Consider the following 15,942-nt stretch of genomic DNA (forward strand, 5'->3'; position numbering starts at 1 on the left):
ACCCATCCATCATAGTTAGGCTTTCCCGGTCCTAACCTCACAACTTCAATGAATATTCTGTGGTTTTTAATCCAATTGAGACTTTGACTTGAAGCATTAATCAGATTGCCTAAATATGCAATATGAAGGAGGTCATGATAGAAATGCAGAAGATGACAGCAAAGAAATGTCCATCAATGCCAACTGCTAAGCTCTGTAAGCACTTCCTCTCTCTCTCTCTCTCTTAGAGATGGAGTCTGTCTTGTTAGCACCCTTTCTATCTTTAATTACCATGAGATTTTATTTGTTGGAAAATGCCATTGCAGAAATGGTCTGTGATGAGCAAAACTTGGAACTCCCAAGAGATGGTGCAAATATTGTGCCTAGCACAGTATCAAACCTCCCTCCCAAAATCCCTTCTACTCCATATTACACCAAGGTTTATGACTTTACAGGCAAAGGTGCAGCTGCAATCAAAAATCACTATAATTTCAGGCATAACGACATTGGCCTAATGAATCACCAGCCCAGCTGACGTTGATTTATCTGCCACCTGAGCAAAAACCCCGTAAAGCAGATTCTTCACTGTAACAATGACATGCTGAACAGTGTGATCCTGTACATTTTATTGTAGTGTTTTTTTGGTGTGTCTGATTGCTTGTGCTATTCACTATGAGCTTGCCTAAATATTTTAATAGCTTTGTATCATAAACTTTTTTTTTTTTATTATTTCAGATTTGATGGGAACTTCAACACTAATGTTTCTAAGACCATCAGCTGTGACAGATTATCTACAACTGTCATTAGTCGAGCATTCAATCCTGGACGGGATTTAAATTCTGGTGAGGCACTTTTTTATGTTGTTTTAGTGTGCTTGAGCACCCCCTAATAGAGTTAGTTGAGAATGCTATGGAAATGGGGGTTCAGTTCCTTCTAAGTACTTTGCAGGTTTAATTTGATATTTCAGAATTGACTTCTAGATTATTACCCATATTCTGTCTTAATTGCTATGACCTCAAGGGGTTATAGGTAATTTTTTTTTTTTTTTTTTTGTAAACAGCACATTTTGTCTGTCCATCCATATGCACAAACCTATTTTGAGAACTTTAGGAGGTTCAGGAAGAGGAGCTGAATGTTCTGTGTAGATCCTAAATCCCATGGCACAGGAAGAAAAAGCAGGCTGTGGGAGCAGCAAAGAAATGCTGGATGTGCATGAGGATCCAAGCCCCACTGCACAGGAAAGAGTGCAGAGTCTGCAGCCATGGCTGAAAATAGCATAGCAGCTGCTGCAGCCACAGTGAAAAAGAGAAGCTAGATTTTAAAAAATTAAGAGTGAAGCCTGAGGGAGAAGAGAATGGGGGGAAATCTAATGGATGAGAAGGGGAATGGAGGGAGGAGGGAACAGGGAGTGAATGGTTACCTTTGTGTGAACGAAAGAAGGGGAAATATGCAGTTATGTCATACTAAAAGTGTGCAAACAGGAAGAAGCCTCTACTTCCTTAGCGTATGCAGCAGATGAATCCAAGAACTGGTGGGTTGTATCCATCTACCAGCAGGTGGAGATAGAGATTACAAAGCTAAAGGCAGTGATACCAGATGGCCAGCTCCTTCACCTCAGTACATTTCTATCTCCAGCAGGTGGTGGACGGCGCTTCAGCAGCTCCTGGATTTGTCTGTTGGGGATACTCCTGGGTCCTGTGGGCCAGTTGAGTTTAGGGGTGTCTGGCTGGTGGTGTGTGTGATAGTGTCTAATTGGATTGAATGATTTAAAATGATGATGTAGGGGTTGTTGGTTGCCTGGGATTGGCTGAGAGATGGGGAAGAGTATGGACCATTGATTGAAGAGTGGAGGCGCGTGATAGTAACAGGCCTCATCTTTGGAGTGCAGCAAATGCGACACAGGATTATATACGTGTCCATGAACGGCAACAGACGAGAAATTGGAATTAAAACTTTACAAAAGTGTTGAACCCCTGAAGCAGCGATAGCGAAACGAGGACTCCCTGTTGGGTTACAATTGGTGCTACTGATTGAGAATGCAACGCCAGAGTTTTTGGAATTAAGATAAGTAATCGGCAGCATAATCACATCACTAGATCGTAAAGGATTGTACACACAGAAATCCTGTAATCTGTTTATTATTAAACTTTAAGACATTCATTAATGTGGAGTTTTTTTTGGCTAGAAGATGTTGCGCCAGGCCCACGCCTTATAGTCTGATAATCTCGGGCTGGCTGGGTGGCGATACTGAAGATTTTTTTTCTCTACTTAGATCAACACTGATTGAATTGAAAGAGAGCTCTTTCCTGTATCCATTGTCTTACACAGTGAGTGTGAACTGTGGTTTTGAGTTTCAAGTTAAAATTTAATGCCAAGAAGTGTAGAGTGATGCACTTGGGGTGCGAAAACCCAAAAGAGAGATACCGGATAGGAGGGGAGAGATTAGTAAGCTCGACTCAGGAGAGAGTAACATAGTAACATAGTAGATGACGGCAGAAAAAGACCTGCATGGTCCATCTAGTCTGCCCAAGATAAACTCATATCTTGAATTTGTACCTGTCTTTTTCAGGGCACAGACCGTATAAGTCTGCCCAGCAGTATTTCCCGCCTCCCAACCACCAGTCCCGTCTCCCATCACCGGCTCTGGTACAGACCGTATAAGTCTGCCCTCCCCTATCCTAGCCTCCCAACCACCAACCCCTCTTCCCCCCACCTGCTCCGCCACCCAATTTCAGCTAAGCTTCTGAGGATTCATTCCTGCTTCATAGGATTCCTTTATGCATATCCCACGCATGTTTGAATTCTGTTACCGTTTTCATCTCCACCACCTCCCGCGGGAGGGCATTCCAAGCATCCACCATCCTCTCCGTGAAAAAATACTTCCTGACATCTTTTTTGAGTCTGCCCCCCTTCAATCTCATTTCATATCCTCTCGTTCTACCGCCTTCCCATCTCCGGAAAAGATTTTTTTGCAGATTAATACCTTTCAAGTATTTGAACGTCTGTATCATATCACCCCTGTTCCTCCTTTCCTCCAGGGTATACATGTTCAGGTCAGCAAGTCTTTGGTCATACGTCTTGGAACGCAAATCCCATACCATTCTCGTAGCTTTTCTTTGCACCGCTTCCATTTTTGTAACATCCTTCACAAGGTACGGCCTCCAAAACTGAACACAATACTCCAGGTGGGGCCTCACCAACGACTTGTACAGGGGCATCAACACTTCCTTTCTTCTGCTGATCACACCTCTCTCTATACAGCCTAGTGTTGGTGTCAATAGGATCTGAAGGTGAAGAACCAATACGACAAGGTGACGGCCGTGGCCAGAAGGATGCTAGGCTGCGTAAATAGGGGCATAACCAGCAGAAGAAAGGAGGTGTTGATGCTCCTCTACAAGTCATTGGTGAGGCCCCACTTGGAGTATTGTGTTCAGTTTTGGAGGCCATATCTTGCTAAAGATGGAAAAAGACTGGAAGCGGTGCAAAGAAAAGCTACGAAAATGGTATGGGATTTGCTTTGCAAACCGTACGAGGAGAGACTTGCTGACCTGAACATGTATACCTTGGAAGAAAGGAGAAACAGGGGTGATATCATACAGACATTCAAATATTTGAAAGGTATTAATCCGCAAACAAACCTTTTCCGGTTACGGGAAGGCCGTAGAATTAGAGGACATGAATTGGGGTTGAAGGGGGGCAGACTCAGGACTAATGTCAGGAAGTATTTTTTCACGGAGAGGATGGTGAATATGTGGAATGCTCTCCCGCGGGAGGTGGTGGAGATGAAAACGGTAATGGAATTCAAACATGCATGGGATAAACACAAAGAAATCCTGTTTAGAAGGAACGGTTCTGTGGAATCTTAGCAGAGATTGGGTGGCGACACCAGTAATTGGGGAAAGGAAACAAGAGCTGGGGACACTTTTATGGTCTACGCCCTGATAGTGACTGGATAGATAGGGATGGGCTGGAGTGTAAATTTTAAGGGGCTTTGATGTTATCTTCAGAACTTAGTACAAGAACAGTGTTGGGCAGACTTGTACAGTCTGTGCCCTGAGAAAGGCAAGGACAAATCAAACTTGGGTATACATATAAAGTATCACATACCATGTAAAATGAGTTTATCTTGTTGGGCAGACTGGATGGGACCGTACAGGTCTTTATCTACCGTCATTTACTATGTTACTATGAAGTTAAAATTGGGAAGGAATTGTAAATCTGAGCAGTAGTTGTGATGGGCAGACTGGATAAGCTGTATAGTTTTTCTCTCATCGCTATCCATTTTTATGATCAAATACTTTGGAACGCCTATAAATGGGCAAAATAGACACTTGAGTTTTTGAACTCACCACCAGAAATGATAAGGCTTTATCTGTCATCTTCTTATCGCTTTATTGTAAGGCTTGGAAGCCAGTGGCAGTTCTCTTGACTTTCTTCCCTCAATATATGCATTTCCAGGGCTGGCTCAATCTGTGGACCAGACGAGGCACTGGCTCAGGTTGTCGCTGATAGAGGGTGCCAAAATCCCAGTCTGGCATCTCTCCCTCTCTCTTCTATCCCCCCTCCCCAGATCTACTTTCAGACCCCTAGAGGGTGTTGGCAGTGGCAGCAATTCACACACGCTCATAGGAGCCAACTTTTCAAAATTATTGGGGGTGATAAGCCCAGTGGAAATAACCCCTCCCTGGACACATACAAGGAATTTTCTCAGTATTGGGGGTGCTCAAGCACCTACAGCACCCATAGAGTCAGCTCCTATGCACACGCTGACTGCACTCAGCCCGGAGCCTTACCTCTGATGCAGCTTGCTAGGGTGAAACGTGGCAGAGGGAAGGCTCCAGGCCAGGCAAAGGCAACATGTAGAAATCACTGTCTCTGCTAGTGCACTCTAGGAATTTGAAGGTAGACCGGGGAGAGGAGGGTTAGAGAGAGAAGGTGGTGGTGGTGGGGGATGGATACTGAACTGCAGAGGGTAAAGAAGAGAGAGGGAGAGATGTTGGACTGAGATTTTGGCAGTGGCGTTCCTAGGGGGGGGGGGGGCGGTGGGTGCAGTCTGCCCCGGGTGCACGCCGCTGGTGGGGGGGGGGGGGGGTGCCGTGCCCTGTTCCGGGGCAGAGAAGAAGCATGAAACGAATGGAGGACAGGCGCGTGCGGCACCCCCCCCCCAGCGGCGTGCACCCGGGGGGGTCCTTTTGCCTGGGGGGGTCGCACTGCATCAGGGGGTGCTGCACTTGGGGGGCGGGGCGCATCGGCGATCCGCCCCGGGTGTCAGCCCCCCTAGGAACGCCACTGGATTTTGGCAGCCTTTATGATCAGCAAGGAGGGGAGAATTTGAGAGCGAAGGGGAGATACCAGATCACAGATGGGGATAAGGGGGTGGAAGGAGTGGAGTAGTGCGTACCAAAAGCAGTGCAGTGGGTGTGGTCTGCACCAGGTTGAGTCAGGAAGTGGGTACAGGGAGCAGTCACGCAGATGTGGCTCCACCGGTCCCCTCCCCCCCTCTGATGTTACTTCCTGTTCTGCAGACAGCCATGCGACTTTTCTCTTCACCCCCAGGTGGTAAGAATGATGCTCTATTGTGCTTGGCTTCAGAGGAGAGATGACATTCCGTGAGGGGAGTGATGCTCCGGGGGGAGGGGGAGGGAATTAACAAATAAAGATGGGAGAGTTGATTTGGAGAGAACTGAGGTGAAGGCTGAGTGCTGAAAGAGGAAGGTAGGGGTTGAGGTTGTGTGTGAATAACAGTCATTGGAGATAGAGTGAGTGTTGGAAGGAAGAGTGTGTAGGGGAGGGGGAGATTGGTTGAAGGAGAAAGAGAAGTGGAACAACTTTGTTTTAGATAAATCACTTTGAGTGTGCATCAGCAGAAGCAGACTCCCCCTCTCCCCAATTGGGCCAACTGCATCATCAGAGAAAAATACCTCTCCCTCACCCCTTTTGCCCAGGATGCTAGCTATTTTAACTAACTTAGGACCTGGCTATCACATCAGCATTTTTTTTGTGTGTGTGTGTGCAAGATTGGCACCACTTCAGTACCAGTGAAGGTCTGATGTTTTAGAGCAGTGATCTATCTCCCCCACAACTACCCCCCCCCCCCCAGTTCGCCACCACTACCTCTGTAATGTATTCTAGGATTCTCTTGTATTTAGTATTTTCTGGCACGGTCTCATTTTTAATTTTGTTTACTTCTGAAAGCTGGTCAAGAAAAGAATAATTTTCAAAGATATTTGTGTGGTCAGTGCAGTCTTTTACTGGCAGTAATGACCTACTACAAAATTGCCCACTGGCTACAAAGGAAAACTCTCATGCATCAGGTATCCTATATACTCAAGGTTTGTCTGTGTTTTGTAGAGGTGTTCCTGCAGATGGCATTCAGGAAGAGTTCACAGTTATGTGCATACTTTGGAAATTCAAGCATATGTGTAGAATTTATGCAGAAAAATTGTATATCACAATTGTGTAAATGTAAGTAACACAGGTTTCCTGAGGTAACTTTTACTTTGAAAATCTGGTAGAAACAATTTTCAGGTCATCTTTGGGTCATTTTCAGACTTTTCCCAACTTAAGTGCACTTTTTGTTCCACACATTTTGCTTCAATAAAAAAAAAGAAGAAAACTTTATTGAACTTATTGCTTTAGAGGGACTTGGAACGAGCAGGCATTGAGCATCTGCAGATGCTCAAGGTTCTGTTTAATTGTCATGACTGCCACACTGGTTGCACCCTCCAAGTCTTCCAAATAATGCTGCCCTAGGCAAACTGTCTAGTCCACTTGGCAGTCAGGCTTCCAGTGTGCAAGAGTACTGGGTGCCCTAAGCAAACCTTCAGTTCCCCCCCCCCCCCACACAAATTATCTTTAGGCTCCTAGTGTGAAGCTCCTTTTAAGATTTTGATAATTGTACTTCATTGTGATCATCACACAAACATCACATAAAAATGCAGATTAAACTACGTGCTATTCTGTAAGAGCTGTTGTCCCCATGGTAGAGCCCTCACTATCCCTCCACTTCACCGCAATTCCCATTTTAGCTGCTTTTGGATATTGTTAACTACTGTCTTAAGTTTACTATTGCTTGTCTTGGGGGTCCTCTGCCCAGTATTGTATGGATTGTGCTTCTCACTATATAAAAATGAAATTAAATTTATAGTTAAAAAAAAAAACTAAGTGCTGATGGAACTTTGAGTTTGTGTGGCTCTCAGTAACTACTGCTTTGCTTTGACTGCAGCTACTCCTTACTGCCCCCAAGAAGCTTCTGCCCGACGAGTCCCACCTAATCTTGCCAGATGGTTGGGCCAACCCTGTAGGCTGCCTCTAATCACTGGGACAGAGGGAGATGCATCCCTTTTCAGCCTTGTCCCTCAGCAACTACCTGCTTTGCCTAGGAGGAAAAATTAGAATGTTCTAAAGTGTGTGCATTATTAGCAATGGATAGCAAGAGAATACTTTTACAATGAGTCTTCTCATTTCTTTGGATCATAACGTATGCACCAGTCTTTAGAAGATTCTTACTGTAGTCATCTGCATTATGATAACTGACAGGAAAAGAATATTTACTTTTGTTATATTTTAATAGTCTCTGCTCACCTCACATGTTTTATACATTCATCAGGAGATCCAGATTGTTCATACAGAGCTCAGTTGAAGGAAAGCTGAAACATAACTGGAGTGTTTAAATAGCTTTTAATAGCTCGCTGGAGTGTGTGGCATTTAAGCTAAAGTTTTCCTTTTTTTTGTTTTTTAAAGTTTTGATATTGAGAGGGGTCAAGATGGATAGGTAGAAACTAAACTAATATTTTAGGCAATGGAGATGATAAAACTTCTAACAAGGCAATGACTTTAACACAATGACACTCAAAGTTTATCATTCCAAAAGCCAATCTTGTAGACAAAAGGCGCATTCAGTAATTATCTGTTTCTAAATTATAAAATTACTGTTCTGTAAAAATAAAAATGGTTGCAATGAAGGCCCTGTGGAGCCATATGTTCCTACAGTGCCACAGACTGAGTTTGGCTATCCTAGTGAATAATGCACAACAGCCAAGGGGCTGGCTTGTTGCTGTGGCTGGGAGCCCTATATTGGTAAGCCACAGAATAGCCCACATGGAAATGTCTTGTGGACTGGGAACTCAGGCTATCGATGGAAAAGAAAGAGTTGAGGGTGGAGGTGGAGGTTGAATCCATGCCCACAATTACATGGTAGCTGATCAACAAAAATAGCAGGGATCAACAGTAATGGTTATTTTAAAATTCCTGTGATGGAGAGCAGAACTTTTTGATTAGCCATAGCAATTTTTCACACCGGCTCCAGCAAGCAGGAATGCTAGATATTCCAACTGCATAGCATAAAAATTAAACAGCTTGCAAAATCTCACAACACTGTAATTTTTCCATTTTGTTTTCTTTTAAATGTGATGTGACTTCATTTAAATATTTCTTATTTATTTATTTGCTTGTGACATTTATATCCCACATTATCCCAAACAAGTTTGAGTTCAATGTGGCTTACAATAAACAGTATAGGATACGTAACAAAGAATAATGCATAAGAAAGGAATTTGTTGTAAGAATCCAATTTTACAGTACAATATCATAAACATACTGGGATAGCTATGGATGTTTAACATTTAGAAAATCTATTATGAATAAGAAATTGTATATGAAGCAAAGAGAAAGTTAATGGTAAATAGAGTAATAACCAATTCAGGTAATAATTAATTGTTTGAGATATGGTTGTTCTTTGTGAGGGTTTGTTTGAATAGGAATGATTTGAGGATTTTGCAGAATCTAGTATATTCCTGTATATTTCTTGTTTTGGGTAGTAAGGAGTTCCACTATTTGGTTCCTAGGTAAGTGAAGTCTGCAGAGTGGACAGTTTTGTAGATCACTTTTTTGCAATTTGGGAGCTGTAGTCTGAGATCGTTTCTTGCCTCATATTTAGTGTTTCTTTGAGGTAAGTTTATTAATGGTACCATATAATCTGGAGCTGTTCCATTTAGTATTTGAAAGATAAAGGTACATAATTTGAAGGTAATTCTCGCTTTGATGGGAAGCCAGTGTAATTTGATTAATAAAGGGAAGGCACTTTCAAAACGAGAGATTTTATATATGAACCTGGCCTGCAGTGTTTTGAGCTGCTTGGAGTTTTTTCAACAGGTACTCCTTACAGCCAGCATATATGATATTACAATAATCGAATTTGGATAATGTTAATGATTGTACCAATAGTCTGAATGTTTGTGATGAGAAATAGGGTCTGATCTTTTTAGTTTCCAAAGAGACCTAAAACGTTTTGTGATTACTGAGGAAAGTTGAGTATTGAATGTTAAATGTTTGTCTATAAAATTTTCAGATTATTGTCAATGGGGAACGAAGTGTTGTCAATTGTGAAACTATTGTAGTCGTTTTGGTCAAATAGGTTGGTAATGACCATGAATTTAGTTTTTTCTTTATTTAGCTTTAGTTTGGATTCTGAGGCCCAGGTTTCCATCAGATTTAAGCCAAGTTTTGCCTTTTGTAAGATGTCTTTAATGTTCTTTTTGAAGGTTATGTATATGGTAAAATCGTCAGCATATATGAATATTTTGAATCCTGCTGTTTCTAGTCTGTTGCCTAGTGGTGACATCACATTAAATCGAATGGACGATAACGAAGAACCCTGAGGGACGCCATAGTCCGGTGACCAAGGAGAGGATAAGGTTCTTTTCATTTTCACTTTGGAAGATCTTGATTTCAGGAATCCTTGAAACCATTTGTGGACTGTGCCCATATACCAAAGTTGTCTATTATGTTTAGTAGGATATTATGATCTACTACATCGAATGCGCTAGACATATCAAACTGCATTATTACGATCTGAGATTTGATACTAGGGTAGTAAGTACAGTCTCAGTGCTATAGCATGGTCTGAAACCTGATTGATTGTGATTTCTGTAGTAGGAGAAATGTGAATGGTAGTCCATAGTTTGTATTGCTACTATTCCTTCCATCACCTTTATCATCAAAAGAACGGAGGCTACTGGTCTGTACTTTGTTACTTCAGTTATGGTGATTAAATTGTTTTTTTTTCTACTGGTGTTAGGATAATAGAACTTTTATTATCAGGGAAAGTGCCGTGGAATACTGGGAGGCTTCCTTCATAAGGTAATAGGACAAGAATCTAGTATGCATTGTGAGTTTGAATAAAAATGTTTTAAAGTGTTGTGATGGCACATCACTACAGACAGCTACACAATTTGAGTATCTGCCTCTTTACAACTGTAGGGAATGTCATGCTCTTTTGCATAATTCAAGAAAGTAGTGCAGGGGCTTTTTGTTTCTTTAAATAATGCTTATTTCTCCAGCTTACCTTTTATAGTGCAAGATATTGATATATTGCACCAGCAGGTATCACGTGTCTATTGTTTATGTTGGGAAAATACGTAGCAGCATCAGGCACTTGGCATTTGTTTATAATCCATCACTGAGGGCTTCTTTTACAAAGCCGTGTTACCAATACTCGGTGTGACAAATGAGAGGAAGTCCATAGGAACTGAATGGGCTTCCTCTCATTTGTCACACCGAGCATTGGTAGTATGGCTTTGTAAAAAAAAGGCCCTGAGTTCTTTGCAGCAAAGTTTCAATTTTGTCTTCCGGTCTTGAAGAAAACGAGAGGCCATTGTACTCTGAAAGGATCATAAACAACCTTCAAAAAACAAATGAATTAATAACACCAAAAGCTATTAAAAAAACGACAGAAGCTAACAGCTGCCTTTTCCCAGCCAAATCCATCTCTCTATAAACTCTTGAATAACTACACGAACTACAATCAAGCATGGTTCCAGAGGATTGGAGGGTGGCCAATGTATTGGCAATTAAAAAAAAAGGTTCCAGAGGCGATCCGGGAAATTATAGGCTGGTGAGCCTGACGTTGGTGCCGGGCAGAATGATAGAGATTATTATAAAGAACAAAATTACTGAGCATATTCAAAAGCATGGATTAATGAGACAAAGTCAACATGGATTTAGTGAAGGGAAATCTTGCCTTACCAATCTATTACATTTCTATGAAGGGGTGAACAAACATGTGGGTAAAGGTGAGCAAGTCGATATTGTGTATCTGGATTTTCAAAAGGCGTTTGACAAAGTACCTCATGAAAGACTCCAGAGAAAATTGGAAAGTCATGGGATAGGAGGTAGTGTCCCATTGTGATTAAAAACTGGTTAAAAGATAGAAAACAGAGAGTAGGATTATACGGTCAGTATTCTTAATGGAGAAGGGTAGATAGTGGGGTTCCCCAGGGGTCTGTGCTGGGACTGCTGCTTTTTAACATATTTATAAATGATCTAGAGGTGGGAGTAACTAGTCAGGTAATTAAATTTGCTGATGACACAAAGTTATTCAAAGTTGTTAAATCGCAAGAGAATTGTGAAAAATTACAAGAGGACCATACAAGACTGGGCGTCTAAATGGCAGATGACGTTTAATGTGAGCAAGTGCAAAGTGATGCATGTGCACTTTGCACTACAATTCGGGTTCGGGAAAGAGGAACCCAAATTATAGTTATGTAATGCAAGGTTTCACATGGGAATCACCGACCAAGAAAGGGATCTAAGCGTCATTGTTGGTGATACGTTGAAACCCTCTGCTCAGTGTGCGGCGGTGGTTAAGGAAGCAAAGAGAATGTTAGGTATTATTAGGAAAGGAATGGAAAACAAAAATGAGGACGTTATAATGCCTTTGTTTCGGTCCATGGTGTGACCGCACCTTGACTATTGTGTGCAATTCTGGTCACTGCATCTCAAAAAAGATATAGTGGAATTAGAAGAGGTACAGAGAAGGGCAAAGAAAATGATAAAGGGGATAGACATAGTAACATAGTAGATGACGGCAGCAAAATACCTGCACGGTCCATCCAGTCTGCCGAACAAGATAAACTCATATGTGCTACTTTTTGTGTATACCTGACCTTGATTTGTATCTGCCATTTTCAGGGCACAAACCGTAGAAGTCTGCCCAGCACTAGCCCCGCTTCCCAACCACCAGCCCCGTCTCCCAGTCTCAGCTAAGCTTCTGAGGATCCATTCCTTCTGAACAGGATTCCTTTATGTTTATCCCACGCATGTTTGAATTCCATTACCGTTTTCATCTCCACCACCTCCCGTAGGTTGGCATTCCAAGTATCCACCACTCTCTCCGTGAAAAAATACTTCCTGACATTTTTCTTGCGTCTGCCCCCCTTCAATCTCACTTCATGTCCTGTAGTTCTACGGAAAGGCTAAAGCAGCTGGGGCTCTTCAGCTTGGAGAAAAGACAACTGAGGGGGAGATATGATAGAGGTCTATAAAATAATGAGTGGAGTGGAATGGGTAGACTTGAAATCGCTTATTTACTCTTTCCAAAAATACTAGGACTGGGGGCACACAATGAAATAGAAAGTAGTAAATTTAAGACGAATTGGAGAAAATATTTCTTCACGCAACGTGTAATTAAAGTCTGGAATTTGTTGCCAGAGAATGTAGTAAAATCAGTTAGCTTAGCAGGGTTTTAAAAAGATTTGAATGGCTTCCTAAAGGAAAAGTTCATAAACTATTATTAAAATGGTCTTGGAAAATCAACTGCTTATTTCTAGAATAAGCAGCGTAAAATGTATTGTACCGTTTTGGGATCTTGCCAGGTACTTGTGACCTGGATTGGCCACTGTTGGAAACAGGATGCTGGGCTTGATGGACCTTTGGTCTGTCCCAGTATGGCAATATTTATGTACTTATGTAGAAGTCCTCCCACACTCCAAAGCATGATTGTAACTTCACCAAAATGTAAACTGTAAGCCACTTTGAACCAACGCTTGTTTTTGGATAATAGTGAGATACAAGAATGTACAAATAAAATAAATAAATAAATAGATAAATACTCCCTCTGTATACACACTCTGGACTAGATTCAGTAAATGGCGTTTAAAAATCAGCACTGAAAAATAAAATCGGTGCTCAACACTATAATGGGCACTCAAAGATGAGTGCCCATTATAGAATTAACATTGGGCGAATGCCTGCTGAAACCAGGTGTAATTCTTGGCACCCAATTTAGGCACACATCCCTGGTATTCTGTAACACTGTGTGCAAATTGTAGGAATGTCCCTGACCCTCCCATGGCCACATTCCTTTTGGGTTGTGATCTATGGGATTTGGGCACACATTGTTGCAGAATAGCATCCAAAGTTCAGCGCCTACATATAACACAATTTACCCAGCAAGAATTTTGTAGACTAGAGGGTGTGAATGATCTGGGGCCACAGGAAAGTCCAACATTTGTAGCTATAGGAGCATGAAGCAGTATGCAAGGAAGCAGACTGCAACTAAAAAAAAATAATTTTTCCTACTCTTAAACACTCGCACAACAATTAAGGGTTGACATCCCAGATAAGGGCTGACAGTCCGCTGAGACCTGGATATTCAGTACCAGTACCCAGACATGGCCCAGCATTGAATACCTGGGCATATTTCTGGTAATGATGAAAAAATTGTTGAATATTTCCCCCTTTGCTATTTCTGTTTGCTTGTTTCATGGCTCTGTTGATTTCTTATTTCTGCCCATATTCTATGTTTTTTATATTTCCAAATAATATTGGAATAAAAAAGATGTACACATGTTATTATGGGCTCCACAATCTACCACTGATTACCTGTGCTGTAGCTTTTCTTTACTCTGTCAGTGTGATTCTGATAAGATCAGTTCAGCAATGCACTGTGTGTTTTGACGGAGGCTGTGAGTGTGCATGAAGCATGCAAAAACTGTAAAGGATACACCTCCATGGCAACAAGGCAAATATCTGAAGTTATATTTTCATTTAATTTATTCTGAGATTTAGCCTGTCCTCCCTATAAGCATAGGGCATGTTATAAAAAAATAAACAATATATAAATGCCTAGGTTTAAATGTATCAAATAATATAAATCCAAAAAATATAAATATTTATGTGCTCCCATTTGTGACTCTCTTCACTGTAGGGTTACCTCTCCATCACTGCACATGTACCCTCGTATTCTATAATGGTCACCCAAAGATGGGCACACTCCTGAGTTTTGTGTGCAACTAAATTACTTATAAGCCATTAACACTCAATAATTGGCTGCTAACAATCAATTATTGGCATTAATTGGCACTAATTTGGAGTTGCATGTACAACTGCCTATGCACAATTCTATAAATAACTACGCCTAAATTCTCATGCACAACCCAAAAAGGGGCATGGCCGTAGGAGGGGCATGGGTGGGCCATTCTCAGAAGTTATGTGCAGTGTTACAGAACTGGGGGATGCACGTCCAACTTGCACGCCAGGATTTACACCTGGTTTCAGTAGGTGTAAGTCCTGTCATCTAATTTTAGTTGCAGGAATCAATGCTATATGCTTTTCTATAAAGATTTTATATTTTGGTTACATTAGGGGCCCTGTTTACTAAGGTGTGCTAGTGTTTTTAGCACGTACTAACCATGTAAAAGCCCATAGGAATATTATGGGCGTCTACACAGTGTGCACTAATGCTTTGTGCATGCTAATAACGCTAAAGCGCCTCTAGCGTGATTTAGTAAACAGGGCCCTAGATTTGTTTCATTAGTAAAACCTTAGAAATTTAATACATATCATTTTGAGAATTTCATGTAGTTATAGGTTTTTGCTTTATAAAATTTGATTTTATTTATTTTTAATTTTTGGTCCCTCCTGAAGAAACCATGAATATATTGTTTGTCAATGATACTGGGGTTAACGTCAACAGGCTTATTATATTAGAGACTCCCTGTGCTTTGGTATTTGTATTATTTTATGGCTGTTTGGTTTTGTTTGTACAAACAGTGAAAACATAACTCACAAAAACACCAGTAGGGTAATAATACAAACATTAACAAACAACAGGTTTTATAGCACAGTGATCATAATAACTCGGGGAATAATTCAACATATATAACCTGTCAATTTACCTAGATTTAGCATTGCACATTTTTTCAATCTACTGGGAACAGATATGTTTTCAAGCCGTGCTTGCATTTACTCAGATCGTCTTTTTGTCACAGGAAAAAATGGTAGCTCATTCCGTAGAGACCTGATAAAGCATTATAGCTTTTACTGACTTCAGATCAGACATTGAAGGGAGAACCACAAGTTGCTACCCCTGAGAACAAAGTGAATTAATTGGGCAATACTATTTCAGTCTCTCATATATAAAAATATATAAAATGACTTAAAGGCCAAAACCAAGGTTTTAGATTAGACTCCTTTTGCTACAGGTAACCAGTGAAGAAAATTAAGAACATAGGTAGCACGGTCCATAGCTAATCTTATGCTATATAGTACTATTCTGAACCTTCTGATGTTATCTTTGAATACAGGGCATTATAGTAATCCAAATGAGAGAGAACTACAGCATTAATAACTTCTGCAAAGTCCCATCTCTTTAGAAAAAAAATGGACAAACTTTATGGAACTGGTAAAGGTTTTTTTTTTTTTTTAACTTTCTCTTAACCACATGTGAAACGTGGCACTCCAGATGTTAGACCAGCATCTAGCACAACTCTCGAACTATTAATTGCTTGCACCCTGCCCTCAAATTGTACATTCTCTGTGGGTAAGCTCACCTATAAATATTTGAAATCAGATCTCAAACTTATCAATGATATTCACTACTGGCCATACATAATTGTTGAAAAGAAGGAAGAGAGTAGCACTCCCTATGGAACACCATACAATAGTGGATAACCATAAGAACTCTCTGTTCCCACAGAACTGCATGTTGAATTTTTTTTTTTTTTTTGTTACATTTGTACCCTGCGCTTTCCAGGGGCATAGCCAGACAACAGATTTTGGGTGGGCCTAGGCAAGAAGTGGGTGGGCACCAAGTGTTCTCCAACCCCCCCCCAGCCACCACCCAAAAAATATCTCAGCTGGTGAGAAAACGCTTTTTTCCATCTTGGCAGTCTACAGCAGGCA

At 41.2% G+C, this 15,942-nt stretch overlaps 1 protein-coding gene across 2 annotated transcripts in view; it reads left to right on the plus strand.

The window, feature by feature from the left end:
• The window catches only part of CACHD1 (cache domain containing 1), a 534,201-nt gene that overhangs the window by 282,009 nt on the left and 236,250 nt on the right, over positions 1-15,942 (plus strand). For both annotated transcript variants that reach the window (XM_030205962.1, XM_030205963.1), the window contains exon 4: positions 715-821. In XM_030205962.1, coding sequence (XP_030061822.1) covers positions 715-821 — 107 coding nt within the window. The remainder of the gene's footprint in view (positions 1-714; positions 822-15,942) is intronic.

Source organism: Microcaecilia unicolor, chromosome 6 (assembly GCF_901765095.1).
Source record: "Microcaecilia unicolor chromosome 6, aMicUni1.1, whole genome shotgun sequence".
NCBI lineage: Eukaryota > Metazoa > Chordata > Amphibia > Gymnophiona > Siphonopidae > Microcaecilia > Microcaecilia unicolor.